The 20,818-nt window shown below is 36.9% G+C and overlaps 1 protein-coding gene across 1 annotated transcript in view; it reads right to left on the bottom strand.

Moving 5' to 3' along the window:
- Window positions 1-588: 588 nt before the first annotated feature.
- Window positions 589-20,818, bottom strand: part of LOC120351621 — a 48,284-nt gene continuing 28,054 nt past the window's right edge. The window contains exon 3 of the mRNA XM_039429494.1: window positions 589-709. Within this exon, the coding sequence (XP_039285428.1) occupies window positions 589-709 (121 nt within the window). The remainder of the gene's footprint in view (window positions 710-20,818) is intronic.

Genomic DNA, 20,818 nt, shown 5'->3' with positions numbered 1-20,818 from the left:
GGCGGCTCGCGCTCCAGACTTTTCTAAGTCCTAGTCGCCGGGCACCAGGTGTCCTCCTGGGGTCCGGATCGGTCGCGGAGTTCTCGCAAAGGCCTTCCCTGGCCTTAGTTGAGGTCCTCTTTCGATTCGGAATGGAATCGACTCGTTGCGGGGGCCCGTTCGCTGGACTTCTCCTGCAGACGCGGAGTCTAAGTCCTCGAGCACCGGGTGTTCTCCTGGGGTCCGGATCGGTCGCGGAGTCGCTGGAAAGGCTTTCCCTAGCCTTTCTAAAGGTCCTCTTTCGATTCGGAATGGAATCAGCACGTTGCGCCGGCTCGCGCTCCAGACTTTTCTAAGTCCTAGTCGCCGGACACTAAGTGTCCTCCTGGGGTCCGGATCGGTTGCGGAGTTCTCGCAAAGGCCTTCCCTGGCCTTAGTTGAGGTCCTCTTTCGATTCGGAATGGAATCGACTCGTTGCGGGGGCCCGTTCGCTGGACTTCTCCCGCAGACGTGGAGTCTAAGTCCTCGAGCACCGGGTGTTCTCCTGGGGTCCGGATCGGTCGCGGAGTCGCTGGAAAGGCTTTCCCTAGCCTTTCTAAAGGTCCTTCTTCAATTCGGAATGGGATCGACTCGTTGCGGGGGCCCGTTTGCTGGACTTCTCCCGTAGATGCGGAGTCTAAGTCCTCGAGCACCGGGTGTTCTCCTGGGATCCGGATCGGTCGCGGAGTCGCTGGAAAGGCTTTATAGGATTACGTATTTTGGGATTACGAAATTCTTTATGGGAATACCTAGCCTTTCTAAAGGTCCTCTTGCACCTCGATGCACCGCTGGTGATGTACCAATGTGTAGTCAGATTTCGTCCAAAACCTGACGTGTTTCCGTTGGACGAAACTGGTAGCCCGTCGTCTAAATACGTGTTAAACGTTGATCAGCACTCACCCAAACGGATGTTGAGCAATGGAGCTTACAGTGTTGAGGCTAATCGTCTTTAGTCTCAAACACAACTCCCGGTCGCTGAAGGATTCGGAGTTCACTCTAGTACGAGACGTACTGTGATGTTGCTAGCTGCACGCTGCTTCCTTCTCACCTCACTCGACCGCTCGCACTGGCTTTCCGAACTCGACTGCCTCCTGCTAGCCTTTCTCGGGCCTCCCTCAGTGACCGAGAGGGAGGGGAGAGAGGATGCGCAGCACCGCTGAGCGGTAGGCCAGCGGCTGGCTTGCACGTTGACCCCTTTGATTCTATCAAAGATAACTGAGCGTCAAATAAATGAGCCCTAAACTCAATTCTTTTCTCTAGTTACGATATACATCGTGACAATGTTTGTATTGTTGTATTCTGTAGATATTTCATTTATGTATTTTATTTTGATTGTATCTAATCAAAGATATATATTTATGACACTATTCATTGTATACAATGTACAAATTTATGAATAAAGAAATTATGAAATGAAATGAAATAGGAAGTGAGGTCTTATCTTGTCCAATTCAATAACCAGCTGATCTATTTTTTCCTGAAGGCCTCTTTGTATGTTTAGGAAAAACATCTTCAATTTTCTGTTTTTTGGTTCGTTTGGGTTTTTGTTTGTGCTCAATGCCTGTTTTTTGTTTAATACTTTCGATGTGTAAGGCTGTTTGCAGGAGTTGAGAAGTTTTTTGGAATGTTACTCTTGTTCTAAGGTTTTGTTTGCATGTGAGTCCATCAGTGTCAGTACATAGATCTCTTCTATCCTTTTCCAAGTCCTCTACCTGTATATCCGTCTCATCAGGATGGAAGTGGCCATCAATGTGAAGAGTAGCATGTAGGATTTCCTTCACAATATAACCTTTTCCCATTCTGTTCAAATGCAACCCGAGTTTTGTGTGGTAATAGCGTGGCAGGCTACATAGTTCGATCAGCTTTATTGAGTTAGTGTGACATAACTTACTTATGTGTAGGTTTGCCTTCCGGATGAGATTATTTTGGTGTGACCCTTCTGCCAGATCGTAGCGGTATGGTATGTCAGAAAGGACTATTTGAATGCCGTTATGTCTTGAAATGAAATACCTGAGAGATAGTATGTATAATTCTACATCTGATATTGTGGAGGTTTCTGTGAAAATGTTGGTTACGCCCACGACAACTAAGCAGGTTTTATGGTTAGGGTAAAGCTCTGAATTGTGAATATATTTATTATTAATTTCAGCTAATGAAGCGCCAGGATATACTAAGCCACAGCATCCATGATTTTTTGGCAGATAATTCTGTAGCTGGCAACTCAGATTTCTACCTTGACTGTCGGCTAATATTATTACATTTCTAAGATGAGGATTAGTGTTTGATTCTGTGAGTGCGTTGTCCCTCAGCGTGATTTTATTGAACTGTGATGTGGAGCTGAGCTTTTTCATTTCTTGGTTCAGCATAATTGTATTTTTAATTAACTTCTGAATCCGCTTTCGCTGCTTTTTGATCTTGATTTTGAGAATGTTCGACTCCTCAACAAAATCATTCTCATCAGCCTCACTTGCAATATTAGGCCTACTTGGAAAATCAATATTCAAGTCCAACCATTTATTCCCAGCTAGAATCTCTGGATTCTTTCTCAATAGGTTCACCAGGAGTTTAGCATTTTTACAACTTCCCAACCACATGAGTGAAAATCTTCCTGCTGCCTACACTGGGATTGTTTGAAGGTGATGTGCTCACTATATTCATCAATTTGGAGAGCCTTTCATAGAAAACAGTTGCTGAATCATTGTTCAATCCGGATGCAAAGTCAAAATGTAAGAAGACTTTGTCAGGCAGCTTTACAGCTATCAGACTCCAGTGAGATCCTACAGTATTTCCACCATTCACAGTGTCTATTTTGGAGTTTGAGATTGGGGCCAATATTAATTTATAGTCAAAAGGGTTCAAATTTTCTATACTATCAACGGAATCATTATCGTTATTGGCAAGCATGATTTGTGTGAAAATAATTGGATGTAATATAAGGACATCTTTTGCCTCGTGCAGATCCCTCAGCTCGTTCCAGATTTCTGAATCACTCAGCCAGCGTTCAGTGATGATTCCATTGGAACCTACTGCATTAACATTACTGGGTTTGCACTTGAGATTTCGGATTTCTTGTATGAGTGCATCAAGAAACCCTATGAACAAGAACCAAATCGTCTGTTTGACATCCCACGTCACATGAATCAATTTTCCGGTCCTTATTTATTACTGAATCAAGAGACATTCTATTTTCAAAGTTTGATATTTTTGTAATTTTCGGAATTTTCACATTTTCTACTTCCTCATTATAATTAATAAGCTTCGATGGAGTAGCAGGTGTTGCATGATTGGAATGTTTGCCGGTGCACGCTTTAATCTTCCCACACACCGAATCAGTTGTTATTGAGCTTGTACAACCCTTAATAATACATCTCCATACAAGGTCACTATTGCTTAGATTATAACTTTTTCTAAAGCACTGCTTTTCGTGGTAGATGCATGTGTTGTTTCTCGCATTTTTGTATGTGAGGGCAGACATTTTTTGAAAATTAAGAGTGACAAATGACTGAACACAAATATAATCAGAGTGGAAGAAGCTATGCAGTCATCTATTGAATCACTACTGATTAATTTGTGCTCCTTATTCTTATTGCTTATTACTATTGAATTTTTACAATATTGCTCAATGGATTAAATTTCAACTGTTAGCCTTGAACATGCATGCAGATACTATTACTATTTGTTTTATATAATTAATAGTTTCGAGTCAACGAAGTTATTACAAAATTTGAACTACACAAAAAGTTCTATTGTTATCAAGGACAATTTAGATAGTGATTATAGACGAGAAGAATTAATTTTTCACCTGAATGTACGTATCAGTGGTGAAGAACAATGGGAAGACCAAAAAAAAGAAAGGTTTCATTCTATGAATTAGGAGGAAATATAGTTCAACAATTTACTTCAATGAAAACAATAATTCTGCTGCAATATTTACGGACGAACAACAATTTCGTATTTATTTATCTATTTATCTTAGAAAGACTTTATATTATGATCATTACTTAGATCAAACAGTTTATCAATGGGCTCAATCTAAATGAATATATTGTTGACAGGGATTAAGGATTCAGTCTATTTTATTGATATTAGGCTCTATAAATCGTGAAAATTGCACATGGAATCAGGAAGGAAAATTGCACATGAAAGAGCAGAGCAGTATTTCAATAGTAGATAGCATACACAGTATAGTATACATATACACCATAAAATATAGTTATAAGACAAGATCAAAACAGGCGAAAAATAGAAAAACGAAAACGAATTTTGTCGGTCGTGCCCCGTCCAGGCCCGAGCCACGAGCGACTGTTGCAAGATGCAATGTTTACAAACCTACAAAGCAGCTTGCCAATGAATATCCGCTTCGACCTGTGTAGAGTAGAATTAAACCATTTCATGCTACAACCAATTCAGATATCTATGACTTTATACACTGAAACCACGCGTGAGTAATTCGGTTGACCTCAACCAAAATTGTATATGTATTTTTATATTATAGATTTACTATTTTTGGCTTTTGTTTAGTTACGGTACTTTATTTGAGAGGAAATTCAGTTTGCTCTATTGAAGCAATCGGGGATTCACACAGTACATTATTTAGGCTTCTTATTACGTGAATGAGGTTTGAGTTACAATTTTTATTTAATTGAATTATTAAGTAGTGGAATTTACTGTAATTTATGAAGTAAAATTGAATAGGTTACATCTATTGAAATAACATTTTTCGAGTTAGTGAAATCAGTATTTGAGAATGAGAAAGAAAATAATAAAGTATTAAACAAATGTTAGGTTAAAATTATTAGTAACAGTATTCTCTAACTACAGTCAAGTACGTCCAGTACGTGTACGTGTACGTGTCACAGTATATCTGTGGAGTCTACCAAATCAGTCACAAAAACTGTGAACTGTTAAAGCGGCCGATGTTTGCAGCCAGTGATAGCAGAGAATTGTTTGAGTTCCTAGAAGAGCTGGTAAGAAACTGGTGCTATTTTTCTTTCAGGAGTCACGAAAAATATCATATATATTCAAAAATCTCTGCCCTACCGACTGCGGCCAAGCAGGGCACATGTTACGGAAAAATAACATTACAACCTCACTGAACATCCTTTGCAATGTGGTAACGAGAATATTCAGCCATCTACCAGACATGCTATCTACTAGGAATAAAGTCATTGTTATAATGTCACGGCTTCTTTAATTAACATTAAATTACCAGGGCTACCAGACATCGTTTTAGTAGTTGTCAATATACTATATCATAATGGAAAAAGTAGAACTTTGATATGAAAGTGAAGAACTTACTTCGTTACAAATAAAATCTATTGGTGTTCTAATCTAAATGTTGCACTACTTCAATCCTGTAAAACTGAATACCGGTATAATACTTATTCTGAATTGATGGAATCCCAAGTTCCATTGCGCTCATGATAATTGTAAATGATACTTTATTAACTCAGTAAGTTCAGAAAGTTATTGCTCAGTTGAATCAGAGCTACGATTGAAAAAAAAAGATGATTTGGGAATTATCAAGTGGCACTTTTTGTTTTTCACTGGGATTTTCATTTTGTAACATGAAAAACGCTTTCAGAAAGATTTCATGAGGAAAATGAAGTTTTTCATTGACATTATTATCCGTAACTCGGAACGCCATGATAAATCTTGGCATATAAAGCTGCGTTTACACCAAAGTTATTAACAAAATGTTAATAACTTAATTCTCACAGATTATTATAGATTGAACGGCACTTGAAAAACACATATGTTCATCATGTGTATGATAAGTTATGTCCAATGTAATAGAATCTATAGAATCTATTGGTGTTAACGCAATACTCTGTGACTGCCTGAAGTTAGTATTATATCAATTTGAATTCACTATTCGAGACCGCAGCTCGGAAGAAGAAGACGATGATTAGATCATAATATAGGGGAGCGAGCTTCGCTCAGGAGTACAAAAGCATAAATAATTTATTACGAAAGAAGGAATTATAATGAAAAACCATTTTGGCCATGTGGTTTTTAAGAAGCGGTGATGAATAGGTCAGTGGTAGGTATTTAGCTTTTATATATTCCATTCCATATCCATATTGATTATTCTTTCGGGTTGATGGTCAAATATATACTTATTAGATATATTGGAATAGTTATCTTGAAGTTTGGTAGAAATATATTACATTTGCATAGAGCTCAATTTATTTATCTTCATAATTCTATCTATCTTCTATCTCATTCTAATAGGTTACCAACCCATCCCTATCTTTTATGATAAACCTTTAATCATAATCATATACCTAGATGATTGAAAAACAGCACACATTCAATTTACTAGAACAAATAATGGAGTGCCTTCAAGTTCAGATGTAGGCAACACGCCTAACTTCTTCCTACATTCGCTAACTTATCTCTACGACACTGTACTTGCTTCTGTGATACACCTTGTTCCAGTGAAAACTTGCTTCTGTGAGACTACCATTTATAGCACTACTAGTTTGGACGGAGACCTTGTCTCTATGAAACTGCTTGTCTCTGTGGGAACTGGTTCCTATGAGACTGACATTTATAGAAGTACTTGCTCATGTGAAACTTGTCTCTGTGACACTAATATCGTTCAAAAACACTACTTGTCTCTGTGAGAATTTGTCTCTGTGAAACATCCCTTTGAGATTATGTTTTCTATATGATGTCTTCCAGTTGGAATAATTCAGTTCTTAGCGGCAGTTTCGAATCGACTTGGGTTTTCTATTGACTTTATTTGTGCAGGAAGTAGATTGTGGAGTTTTGGTGCTAGGTGGTTGAAGTGTCGTTGATATATTGCCTTCCTAGCAACGTTCGTAATAAGAAGGTTTCTGTTTCTTGTGTTATGACTGTGGTTCCTTTGTTGTAAGCTTTCCGGGTTTTTGTGTAGATGTTGAGTAAGTTAATTTTTGAAGAATAATTATTCATGTCAAATAGAGGATTCCCAATAAAACCTACTGTTGAATTATTCATGTAAGAGAAGTGAAACCGATCTCCTGGTGACAAATGATTTCGTCGGAGAAGGCTAAGTTGTTAGGCCCTGAGGTCTGCGGATTTTGATCTGATCAATACTGTGATCCTAATTCTAGTGGTTTAAGGGTCTTGGAATTAAAAACATAGATATGCGGTTGTCTGACTGCACTTATAATAATGAGAATAATATAGAGAATATTACAAAATACATCTCTACATGGATAATCTAATAATCAATCTTTCTTTAAGAGACCGAATACACATGTCTTTAAGAGACCTAATACATTACGTCTTTAAGAGACCAAATACTCATGTCTTTAAGAGACCAAATTCAACATGTCTTTAAGAGACCAAATTTAAGGGGCACATATTATATTGTAGTGGGGGCATCAAGTACTTATCTAAGATCTGTCGTCCTCGAGTCCGATGTCCAAAGGGTGATGGATGAGGATGAAGGGTGATGGCCTCCAGGTATCGGGCTAGTGGCGTCAGATCGAAGATCGTCTTTCAGCCCCGCACGGCAAGGTCAGATGTCCGATATCACCGGCCATCTCGGTCGGCGAATTCGTAAGTCCTCGTTTGACAGCAAGGCATATTTACAGCACGATCCTCTAATGAGTATTCAAGAATACACACACACACAAAAAAAAACCTGCAACACAAGTCACAACTACTTAGTAATGCTAAAATAAATAACATACTAAATATTGTGTTCAATGAATGATTTCTCAAGAAATCGTCTAATGAATACAATACATACAATTTACATTTAATATAAAATTAGAGGAATATTATAGGTTTTAATTTATTGTAGAATTTGAAATCTATAATGAATGGGATTATGAAAAGAAATTACTAGTTAAAAGAATGATGAACAGTTACAGAGTTACAGTTGATGTACAACCAGTGAGTATTCCAAACTTTACTCACAATTACAAAATTCCATAGAGATAAATGACTGTATCAATGAAAAATAGGAATATACTCCATTTAATATAGCTTTCTTGTACATTAGGATATCGTCATACATCTCAGATGTAAGACTGCAAAATTGAGTAAAATTAAAATTATCGAAATAAAGACAATACAACAATACAATAAAATATTCATTACTCACCATTAAATGGGTTTTCGACTGTCACTAATCCATAGCCTACAATAATAATAAAGTGCAGCAGTCAACCGCTCTGAATTAAATAAAATACTTCATATATAAGTTATTGAAGAAAAGATAAGCGATTAAGAACTGATGGAATACATGATCCCCGATTATATAATTCTAGTCTCCAGGAGAGAACAAAAAACAAGACGAATATGTCATGTTTAAATCAGCTCAGAAAATTGACAAGTCTACGTTACGACTAACTAGTCCAAAACGGCGCCGCGCCGCGTCGCGCCGCCCCACCGACCTAGTGCACGCGCAGCTTTATGCCCTATGTACTAGAATGAATGACAGCTATTACAAGACAATGGAGGGATTGAAGGAGATTTACAAAAAGGGTGCCATTGATTGTAAAAGTGGACGATTACTTGAGTATCAAAGATGAAAGAATAGGAGAGTTCATGATTTTTTAGATTTGTAAATACTTTGAAATCCTCAATACTTCGACTCAGAAGAGGAGGTGGGATTTTTGTATCAAATGGAAATTCGCCAGTTGAATAAATGAACAATAAAATCGTTTGAAATCGTTTTCGAAATTCTTTGAAGAATATATGTCAGGTATGTGTATTGTACAATAATACGTATTGTACAATATTGTGTATTGCGCACTGGTATAATAAGTAATATTGAGGACTTCCTCTATAATCAGATTTTAACAACGCAGTTACTCCCAGAATGTAAACTCTTTTGTAAACATTTTCTTGGGAGGTAGAGGTATTGTGAGATTTTCTTGTGTGGAATAGCTAGTAATATTTTCAGTGACTACAGGACCCGCTCAGTAATATTATTTCTGTGAAAGAAAGGCTCGCTAGTAATCTCATCACTAATGATCAATTAACTTTAAAAGAGTTCCGAGTGGCATTGCAGTCCGAATGCAATTATAACTTGGAGTCCATTAATAGACTAGCAGACGCCCACCAACCGGCAAACAGTATCATGACACTGCACTTAGAATTATTGGGATGGGGTTTGATTTATACACTTAGTCCCATTGTCGCTTCGCCTCGTTTCAACAAGAAACGAATGGATTATCTGCCAAATATGCTCAAGCATGTTCTACCGCAGCGCTTAAGTGCTATAAGCTCTAACAATGTTTGCCTTTCGCGGAAGGAAAACCACTCACCTTCATTATTTGTAGTTGTACAATCTGCGTCAATCTATGTAATTTCAGAAAACGAATCAATATTGACGCTCAAGTGTTGTATTTACTCCTCTTTCTGGTCTGAAATTCGATTTTAGTCTCATTAATAATTGGTAACCATCCATCTACAATAATATTCATGACCTAAGATTCATTTCATAATGAGCATTTGAATCATAAGTTACAAGTAGTATCAGTACAAAAACAAAGAATCATCCATAGAAAATGTGAACGTAATAAAATAACTACGCAAGTACCTGCTTTACAATAAAAACTTACTGAGTTACGGACGCGTTCCAAACAATTATGTTCATCCTGACACCATCAAACTAACACTCCTTTTTGAAAATCTTTCTTTTACATTCATCACTGTAGTAACTAAGAATTTATTACCAAAACAACATAGCTCTAGTAAACGTTGCATGTAGGCCTAGTTAAAGGAATGTAGGAAAAATGTGATGGGTTTTAAACGAAATATTCCGAAGGTGAAAGCTCCACAATCGGATCTCCGGGGGGAGCAGTGGCGAACCAGAACATGAAAGCAAGGCTGAAGAGTGTGAAGATCGGAACGTGAAATGCAAGAAGCCTCTTTGCATCGGGAAAGTTGGACAATGTGGTGAAGGAAATTTCAGGACTCAGCATAAACATTCTGGGAATGAGCGATGTCAGATGGCCATGCAGTGGTAAGTGTAGAACGAAAAATGGAGTTTTCTATTACTCAGGAATAGATGACCCAAATCATGTAGTCGGAGTAATTATAGATAAGGCTACCAATGCTTCAGTTCAGAGTTTTACAACTTATTCAGAAAGAGTCATGATGTTACAAATAAAAACATGTACAGGACACCTGAACATCATACAAATATATGCACCAACTGCAGACTCGGAGGAAGTAGAAGTCGAGGAGTTTTATGCGGAACTGGAAACAATAATTGCAAGCACAATAACAAAAGTGATGTAACTATAGTAATGGGGATTTTAATGCTAAAGTAGGCAAAGATAAGGTAGAAGCACATACAGGTGTTCTAGGACTAGGTGAGAGAAATAAGAGAGGTGAACGCCTAATACAATTTTGTCAAGAGAAATATCTAATGGTAGCAAACACCTACTTCAAGAATCCATATCGTAGATTGTACACCTGAAAATCTCCTGCTGATAATCCAGAGATATTGTCAGAAATCAAATTGACTATATACTCATCAACAATAGATATAGGAATGCAGTCACATCAACAAAAACCTATCTTGGGGCTGATATCAACTCAGATCACAACCCCGTAGTAGCTGAGTTGCATATTGAAATGAAAAAGATCACAAAACGACCAAGAAATTACATAGATGCAAGACTTCTCAAAAACCCAAAAATCCGTGACACTGTAAAGTATGAGGTGAACAAAGCCATGAGAGAGTTTAATGTATTACAGGTATACAATGTAGAAGGAAAGTGGGAGGAGGTACAAGTGACCTCAAGAGTAATAGATGAGTCATCTGGTAGATGGGGAACACCGAAGGAAGAAGAAAGCATGGATGACATCTAAAATTCTGGATCTTATGGAAGAAAGAAGGGAGAGCAAGGGAGAGGAGAATGAATATAGAGAACTACAGACGGAAATTCAGAAGAGGATAAGAGAGGCTAAGGAAGAGTATCTGACATTGCAATGTGAAGAAATAGAAGTATTGGAGAAGAATTTTGACAGCTTCCATATGCATAAGAAGGTTCAAGAACTGGCTGGATGTCGCAAAAGCAGAGCGAGTACAAATATAATAAATAATAAGGACGGAAGTATTATAAATGATGTGAAGGAAAAACTAAAGAGATGGGAAGCATATCTCTCAGTGCTCTTCCAAGACGAAAGACCGGTAAGACCAGTTGTAGAGAGAGGGGAAGTACATTTGAAGATATTGAGATCGGAAGTGGAATATGCTCTAAAAGTGATGAAAGCAGGTAGAATTGCAGGTCCAGATCAGAACCTCATAGAGATCATCAAGCTCTTTGATGAAGATGTGATTGATATTCTTGTGAACCTCTTTAATCATATTTATGAGAAGGAAGAAATCCCAACACAATGGTTGATCTCCACTTTTGTACTCATTCCTAAAAACCTAACCTAAGAGAGTGCACTGATTATAGATCTATTGCGCTTATGAGCCATACCCTGAAGTTGTTTCTGAAAATTATACACAAAAGGATATATAGAAAACTTGAGGAAGTATAAGCAATACCCAATTTGAGTTTCGAGAACGGCTCGGAACAAGAGAGGCTCTGTTTGGGGTTAATGTGCTTTTCCAGAGATGCCTAGACATGAATCGAGACGTTTATGCCTGTTTCATAGACTTTGAAAAAGGCATTTGACAAGGTAAGGCTTGGAGTGATGTACAGGTTGCTTGACAACAAGGGCATTGATGCGGGTGATTTAAAAATAATCAGCAATGTTTATTGGGGTCAGAAGGCGACTGCAAGAATAGAGAATCAATTGACCGAGGAAATCGCGATCCGCCGAGGGGTAAGACTGGGCTGTATTTAATCTCCACTCCTTTTTAATGTCTACAGCGAAGCTGTCTTCGATGAAGTTTTGGAGGAGGAGTTGGTAGGCATAATATTATTATAAATGGAGAAGCCATAAATAATATTAGCCCAGTCAACGAAGTGTTATAGAGGGAAACGTTTGGAAGACAATTTTTGACCTAACAGTTCTGTCCATGGTATTAAGAAGGTAAACATATCAAAAGTCCCCACCCCTACCACCTGTGCTAAAGGTACCATTTTTTGGTTTCTCGTATATAACTCGAAAACTACGCATTTTACAGACATGACTGATATATAAGAAATCAAAGCTTACATTATTTCCTACAATATTTATCTGACAACTTTCCCTATTTCTCTTTCACTTTTCGAGATATCCGCTCTAAAAGATGTGACATTTTTGAAAAAAACACATTTTCCTGCATTCTTTTGCTATTTTTGCTCTTATAACTTTTTGAATATCGATGGGAAAAATCCATGCTGATCATGAGCTTATTGAGCATCAAATTCTCTTCAATTTAATGCATAATTTCACAAGTTTACGCACATCCCCACGACTGTTGCAGCAGCTTCAGTGTTGAGTGTGAGATCTTCAGTTATGCAAAAGTAGACCGATAGACAAAGGAATTTGGAGAGCTTGTTTTGAACACAATTTTTGACTTCGCAGCTTTGTTGGGACCAGTCAGGGGGTGAACATATCGAAAGTCCTCATCCCTACCCCTTGTGCTAAAGGGATGAGGGTGGTTGAAAAGTTTCAATTTTCAATGTTTTGCTTACACGCTCATATCTTGAGAAAAATGCGTTCAACCGACATGACTAACTATTCAGAAATGAAGGTTGATAAATTCTCTACAATATTTGTTTCGTGGTGATTTGTGATATCTCCAACAGTTTTTGAGTACTTTATTTATGTAGATTACAATATATACTGGCTTATACACTTATATACAATAGCTTACAATACAGCAAAATTATAGATGAATTTACATAATATAGACTAAGAAAATAATTATTGAACTGTATATGATATGAAAAAGCAGTTTGTAATATAATAACTATAGATAATAATCATATTGTTATGCATCTACATAAATTGGCGGAGCTTTGGACATATCAATGTCCATTCTTCGGAAAGAATATTAAAAATATCCTCCCCACTAACTCTCTACCAAAACGTTAATTTCGTTATTTAAACTAAGGATTTATTTATTAATGGAAATATTGTAAAAGTTTTAATCAATATGAATATTAAAGAGAAAAAAAAACAGAAAATTGATAGAGTAAAATAATTATATAGGTAGATAAGATCAAATAATTGATTAATAAAATGAAGTAGGCTGAAAGTAGATCAGGGTTATCAACTTTCAGTAATATACAGCATTATGCAGTGGATAATTGAAATAACATGAGTTTATATAATATATATATATATATACAATTCGTTCTATAACATGGTTTAAAGGTTTGTATTTGTGGGATGGGTGGGGGATGGATGTCATGTGATCGTTCTAGGGCCGGACAGTTTCAGTCATTTGTTCCAAAAGATGTTTTTTTAAAGTCAGGATGAAGCTCGCTCGGCTCTCGATGGACCTGATAGAAACAGGAAGTGCATTCCATGCACGACAGGCACTGACTAAGAAGGATTTTGTGAAAATAGTAGTTCGATGATTGGGTATCCTTAAAGTACTTTCTCCGGTTCTAGTATGTGAAGCATCTATCCTCCTACCTTCAGAGACAAATTTGAAATCATCTTAAATAGTTCGGATTACCGTATTTCAAGATATCTCTAACAAGCTTGACTATTCGAAAAAGCCTCTGATCGGGAAGCTTTAATGTTGAACTAGCAATGTGGGCTGGGGTGATATGATCATGGCGTTGGAGAGAGTAGACGAAACGTAGACAATAATTTTGGCAACGCTGTAGTTTATCATTCAGAGTGACTTGCATATCGTTAAGAACAGAATTACAATACATTAAATGTGGGAAGATGAGAGATTGAACCAATAATAATTTAATGTTTCTAGGGAGGATATCGTGCATTTTCTTCAATGCATGCATGGCTGAGAATACCTTTTTACAAGTTTTGTTCACTTGTTCTGACCAGTCAAGAGTATTATTCATAATAATGCCTAAATTTTTAACTGAGCTACAGTAAGGAATGTCATTACCGTCTACACTAATTTTGTGAATCGATTCAAGGTCAATATTGTTTATAAGACGAGAATATCCAATTATAATGGGTTGTGTTTTGATGGGATTAAGCTTAAGGCCATTTTTCTTTGTCCATTCCACTATCGAATTGATATCCTGATTCATTATTCCAACTGTTTCATTAATTTTTGTTATGGGACAGCTTAAATAGATTTGAAGGTCGTCTGCATAAGTATGGAAACTGGAGAATTTGATAATGGAAGAAAGGTCATTAGCATACAAAGTGAAGAGGAGAGGGCCTAAAATTGAACCTTGTGGTACTCCATGCATAACGTTTTTCCAAGTTGACTTTTTGTCACCGACAGATACACATTGTTTCCTACCTAATAGATAGGATTTAAACCAAACTAACGAGTTGTGACTGAAACCAAGAATAGCCAACTTATTCAGAAGGACTGTATGATCAACAGTATCGAATGCTTTAGAAAAATCAAATAGGGTGAGGATGGTGCATTTTCTTTGGTCCATAGCTAACCTTATATCATCAGTGACACGAAGCAGAGCTGTCTCAGTTGAATGGAATTTTCTAAAGCCTGATTGAAAGTTATGAAGCTTACTATTGTTGTCTAGAAATTTTACAACTTGAGCATGAATGAGTCTTTCTAGCACTTTGGACAATGCAGGTAAAATACTGATTGGTCTAAAATCCTCAACTTTATTGGGTGATGGAACTTTATTTAGAGGGCGAACCAGAGCAAACTTCCAGTTTTCAGGGAAAATGCCTTCTTCAAGTGACTTGTTGAAAATGTATGTAATGGTTGGTAAAACAGCAAATAACATCTTCTTGATAAATTTAATAGGAATTTTGTCTACACCCATAGCATTACTATGAATACGTTGAATTGCTCTGAAAGTGTCTTCTTCTGAGATTGGATGGAAATGAAATTGATCAGTGATTGGTAAATCTAAGTTTGTAACCTGCTCTTCAAGATCATCGATATGATTAGCAATGACAACTTCGTCGCGTTGGTTAGAGTGTGAAACGAAATGGTCATTTATATTATTCAATGGTAAGTCAATTGTGGATTCGATTTCTGTTTGCCAAGCCCGAATTCTTTTATTCCCTGCCAAAGTGATTTAGAGTCTTGTCTATTGTTTGTCATAAACGAATTCAAGTACCTAATCTTTGAGTTCCGTAATTCCTGTTTAACCCTATTTCTAAGGCTCCTATACTCTATCAAACTGTCCAAGTCAAATGTCTTTTAAATTTTCTATGTGCTTTGTCTCTACGTCCCATCATCTTAAGTATGTCTTCAGTCATCCACGGTACTCGTCGTTTTCTATTAATCCTCCTTGTCACATAAGGTGCATGTTTGTCATACAAAGTCAAAGTCCAATTCTCGAAAGTCTTGACCATGTCATCAACTGAGGGTAATGCTTCAATTTGATGCCATGGAGTCTGAGCCACATCAGTCAGGAAGGCGGCTTCATCAAAGTTTTTGAAGTCTCTATAAGTGATAATTTTCTGTTCTGGCTTGGGTATCTTATGGGAAAGTACACAGTAGATCAAATCATGTCTAGAAATAGCTGGGACTGAGATTTGGCCTGCTTGAACAACCTCATTGGGATCACTAACAATGAGAAGGTCAATGAGTGTGTCTGATTCATTAGTATGATGAGTTGGATCGAGAGGTAAAATAGTCATGTTTAGGCATTGGAAAATTGTAGTCAGTTGAAAGTAGTCAAAGTTACGATTTGTCATGTTCAAGTCGGTGTTCATATCCCCCATAACTAGTATACGGTTATAACAAGGCATAAGAGAAAGCAAGGCACTTTCGAAATCTGTGAAATGACCTATTTTTGGTGGGCGATAACAGATACCAACGAGTAATTTATCAGTACTAGATAAGGATAATTCAAGTAGCATAAACTCTGGTCTGGAACAATACTCTTGTTTAGATGTGATTAAAACTTTTGTTTTGATACCATCTTTCACATAAATTGCTACACCCCCACAAGCTTTATTTAATCTATCATTCCGGAAAAGATTATATCCAGGCAATGCAACAAAATTTGATGAAATACTAGGCTTCAAAAATGATTCGGAAATTCCGATTATATTGAAGTCCTGAAAACGGAAGATTGCTCTGAGTTCATCAATGTGGCAACTGAGGGATTGTACGTTAAGGTGAGCAGCCTTGAAAAGTTTTTTGAAAGAGTGGAGCTTATTTGCTAGAAACATACCTGCGTCATTATTACTATTATTGAAATAATCATACCTACTTGAGGGCGAGCGAGCTGACGTGTCAGTGAGAGGCATCATGGAAGCAGCAGACCAATCGTGAACCGACCTCAGAACGACACATGACGGGGAAAATGGGGATGAAACTGATAAAACTTAACCTAAATGAAAAAGATCACAAAACGACCAAGAAATTACATAGATGCAAGACTTCTCAAAAACCCAAAAATCCGTGACACTGTAAAGTATGAGGTGAACAAAGCCATGAGAGAGTTTAATGTATTACAGGTATACAATGTAGAAGGAAAGTGGGAGGAGGTACAAGTGACCTCAAGAGTAATAGATGAGTCATCTGGTAGATAGGGAACACCGAAGGAAGAAGAAAGCATGGATGACATCTAAAATTCTGGATCTTATGGAAGAAAGAAGGGAGAGCAAGGGAGAGGAGAATGAATATAGAGAACTACAGACGAAAATTTAGATGAGTTTTAAATAGGATTGAACGGTGAAGTGTGAAAAATATATATAGTATTAGAAGTATAATTAACTATTGGGAGTTGCAATAACAATAAAAGTAGTAAATTGAGAACTGTAATATTTTAGTGATGAATGTCTAAGATAACATTAAATGAAACACAGCCCCTATATAAGCATATGAACAGACTACCCACCCCTCCGTACTATCAATAATTCTTCACACATTTGCTTCTATTGCTCGAGCTGTGGCAACAGTAGGAGATATCATTATGTACACCTAATATAGAAGAGATTACTATCTTTACCTATAGATTACATCCATATCTATAACGTATGTTAATCATCCAATTTATTTGAAATTCAGCATTTCGAAAATTATTAATTATGGAAATAATTTTGGTAAGAGATGTAATAATTATTAGTAAGAATAGAGATAATGATTCTCTAAGTACCCTCTGGAGTTTAGTAGTTGATGCATTGAACGTAGTTTTGGGAATTAATATCAAGATAAATTATTAATCAGTATTAACAAATGTGGATCTCCTTAGTTTGAGATAATTGCCTCATACATAATCATAAATAGCAGTGGAAAGATTCATTTATAGAACAGAAAGCCAGCTCATGAAAAATGCCAAGGTATATCTATTGTGAAATGTTTTAATACGAATTTCCTATTTTTGTAGTGAAGGGCACCTTAGTAATCGAATCCTGAAATGATTTAATTTACCTTTATTTCTTGAAGGTCGGTCATCCTCTCGACTGTGTGGACTCTCTTGGATCCTCCCTCGCCGATAGAGATCTTGATCCTCCCGTCCGATGACCAGACATTCCTATGCCCATGACGGTCGGCCGCAGCGTTGAGGATCTTGAGACGCTCCGCAGTCAGATCCTCGCGAATGGTGACGCCGGAACCCTTCAGCTTCCTCTTAGCGTCGAAGATCATCTTCCTGGTCCGGTAGCTGCAGAGTCGAACTATGATGGGTCGGTCCTTGGGTTTAGCTTGCCCTTGTTGAGGTGGTTGACGCCTTCCAACGCGATGCGAGCGGTTGACATCCGCCAGAGTCACGGGCACGTTCAGCTTCTTGTTAAAGATATTGAGATCGGAAGTGGAATATGCTCTAAAAGTGATGAAAGCAGGTAGAATTGCAGGTCCAGATCAGAACCTCATAGAGATCATCAAGCTCTTTGATGAAGATGTAATTGATATTCTTGTGAACCTCTTTAATCATATTTATGAGAAGGAAGAAATCCCAACACAATGGTTGATCTCCACTTTTGTACTCATTCCTAAGAAACCTAACCTAAGAGAGTGCACTGATTATAGATCTATTGCGCTTATGAGCCATACCCTGAAGTTGTTTCTGAAAATTATACACAAAAGGATATATAGAAAACTTGAGGAAGTATAAGCAATACCCAATTTGAGTTTCGAGAACGGCTTGGAACAAGAGAGGCTCTGTTTGGGGTTAATGTGCTTTTCCAGAGATGCCTAGACATGAATCAAGACGTTTATGCCTGTTTCATAGACTTTGAAAAAGGCATTTGACAAGGTAAGGCTTGGAGTGATGTACAGGTTGCTTGACAACAAGGGCATTGATGCGGGCGATATAAAAATAATCAGCAATCTTTATTGGGGTCAGAAGGCGGCTGCAAGAATAGAGAATCAATTGACCGAGGAAATCGCGATCCGCCGAGGGGTAAGACTGGGCTGTATTTAATCTCCACTCCTTTTTAATGTCTACAGCAAAGCTGTCTTCGATGAAGTTTTGGAGGAGGAGTTGGTAGGCATAATATTATTATAAATGGAGAAGCCATAAATAATATTAGCCCAGTCAACGAAGTGTTATAGAGGGAAACGTTTGGAAGACAATTTTTGACCTAACAGTTCTGTCCATGATATTAAGGAGGTAAACATATCAAAAGTCCCCATCCCTACCACCTGTGCTAAAGGTACCATTTTTTGGTTTCTCGTATATAACTCGAAAACTACGCATTTTACAGACATGACTGATCTATAAGAAATCAAAGATTACATTATTTCCTACAATATTTATCTGACAACTTTTCCTAATCCTCTTTCACTTTTCGAGATATCCGCTCTAAAAGATGTGACATTTTTGAAAAAAAACACATTTTCCTTCATTCTTTTGCTATTTTTGCTCTTATAACTTTTCGAATATCGATGGGAAAAATCCATGCTGATCATGAGCTTATTGAGCATCAAATTCTCTTTAATTTAATGCATAATTTCACAAGTTTACGCACATCCCCACGACTGTTGCAGCAGCTTCAGTGTTGAGTGTGAGATTTTCAGTTATGCAAAAGTAGACCGATAGACAAAGGAATTTGGAGAGCATGCTTTGAACACAATTTTTGACTTCGCAGCTTTGTTGGGACCAGTCAGGAGGTGAGCATATCGAAAGTCCTCATCCCTACCCCTTGTGCTAAAGGGATGAGGGTGGTTGAAAAGTTTCAATTTTCAATGTTTTGCTTACACGCTCATATCTTGAGAAAAATGCGTTCAACCGACATGACTAACTATTCAGAAATGAAGGTTGATAAATTCTCTACAATATTTGTTTCGTGGTGATTTGTGATATCTCCAACAGTTTTTGAGATATACGCTCTTAAAAGTGTAAAATTGTTGAAATAACAGTTTCAACCCTATTGTTTGATGTTTCAGGGCCTACAACTCTCCAACAATGCATCGTAGAAATGAATGCTCACGGTAGATGTGTAGAGCTTTGTTACCTCTTCAATTTGATGTATTATTCAACTACTCAATGTTTTCCTTCTATTGTTATAGCAGTTTCAATGTGGGGGGTGAAATTTAAATTTTGTAACAATTGATCACTTGACAATGAAATTTGAGTTTGGAACATCTCGTACACAATTTTCTACTTTGTAGCTTAATGAAGACTAGTTGGGAGTGAACATAGCAAAAATACGCATCTCCAGCCTGTCTATTGAAAGTGCGGAATTGCCAAGTTGACACTTGATGCAGAGTTGAAAATTTCACCCCCACATTGAATCTGCTTTAACAATAGAAGGAAAACATTGAGTGGTGAAATAATACATCAAATTGGAGAGGAAACAAAGCTCTACAAATCTACCTTGAGTATTCATTTCTATGATGCATTGTTGGAGAGTTGTAGGCCCTGAAACATCAAAAAATTGGATTGAAAGCTTTTATTTCAACAATTTCAGAATAGAATAAAATAGAATATGCATTTTATTTAACAATAATACAGAGAAATGTCATACAGTTGAATAACCTCAGGTAGATTTACAGTCAAAAAACTTTATAAAAGATAATTCACATGGCAAGTTATTATGTAAATCATACATCAAAATTATTTTGCATACATAAATAACATTGAAACACACTTCATTCCATTTAAAAATTCTTCAATACTATATTAACTCTTATCAACTAAAAACCTATATAGGTCTGTTTAAAAGGTATGCGTCCTAGGATTTAAATGAGTTGGCAGCCTATTCAATAATTTCACTCCAATATAACCAGGCTTTTTCTTATAAAGAGAAAGTCTATGATACTGAACACTGATATTATTTCTATGCCTAGTATTATGATGGTGTGCATCAATTTTTTGTCAAGTTGTTTATATTTTTTATCACTAACATAATTACTTCATAAATTAAAATACAAGGAACTGTGAGAACTGGAAGATTTCTGAATGCATTCCGGCAAGTGTGGTTAAAGCCTAAACCTGCTAAGTATCTTATTGCCCTTTTCTGCAAAATACATATTTTATCCATGTTCTGCAAAGTTGTAGCTCCCCAAAGTTCAATGCCATAAGAAATGTGTGAGTAAATCAATGCAAAATATAGGACTCTTCCCATGTCCAGGGGTACATAGCATATGATGTTTTGCAGGACAAATAAATAAGTACTTATACGGTTGGCAAGTTTTTCAATATGACCATCCCAAGAAAGGCTTCTGTCAATTACCAGACCTAGAAGATTTGCTTCCGTGACATTTTCACCTTTCAGTTACCAATATTAATGACTCAAAGAAATAATTTCAACGGTTCAAAGAAATAATTTTTAAAATCAAATTGCATACATTTACTCTTATTTGAATTGACTGACAAAAACA

This window comes from Nilaparvata lugens, chromosome 5, assembly GCF_014356525.2.
Source record: "Nilaparvata lugens isolate BPH chromosome 5, ASM1435652v1, whole genome shotgun sequence".
NCBI classification, from domain to species: Eukaryota; Metazoa; Arthropoda; class Insecta; order Hemiptera; family Delphacidae; genus Nilaparvata; species Nilaparvata lugens.
The sequence above is the reverse complement of the archived record's forward strand: the minus strand, read 5'-3'. Positions and strand labels throughout refer to the sequence as shown.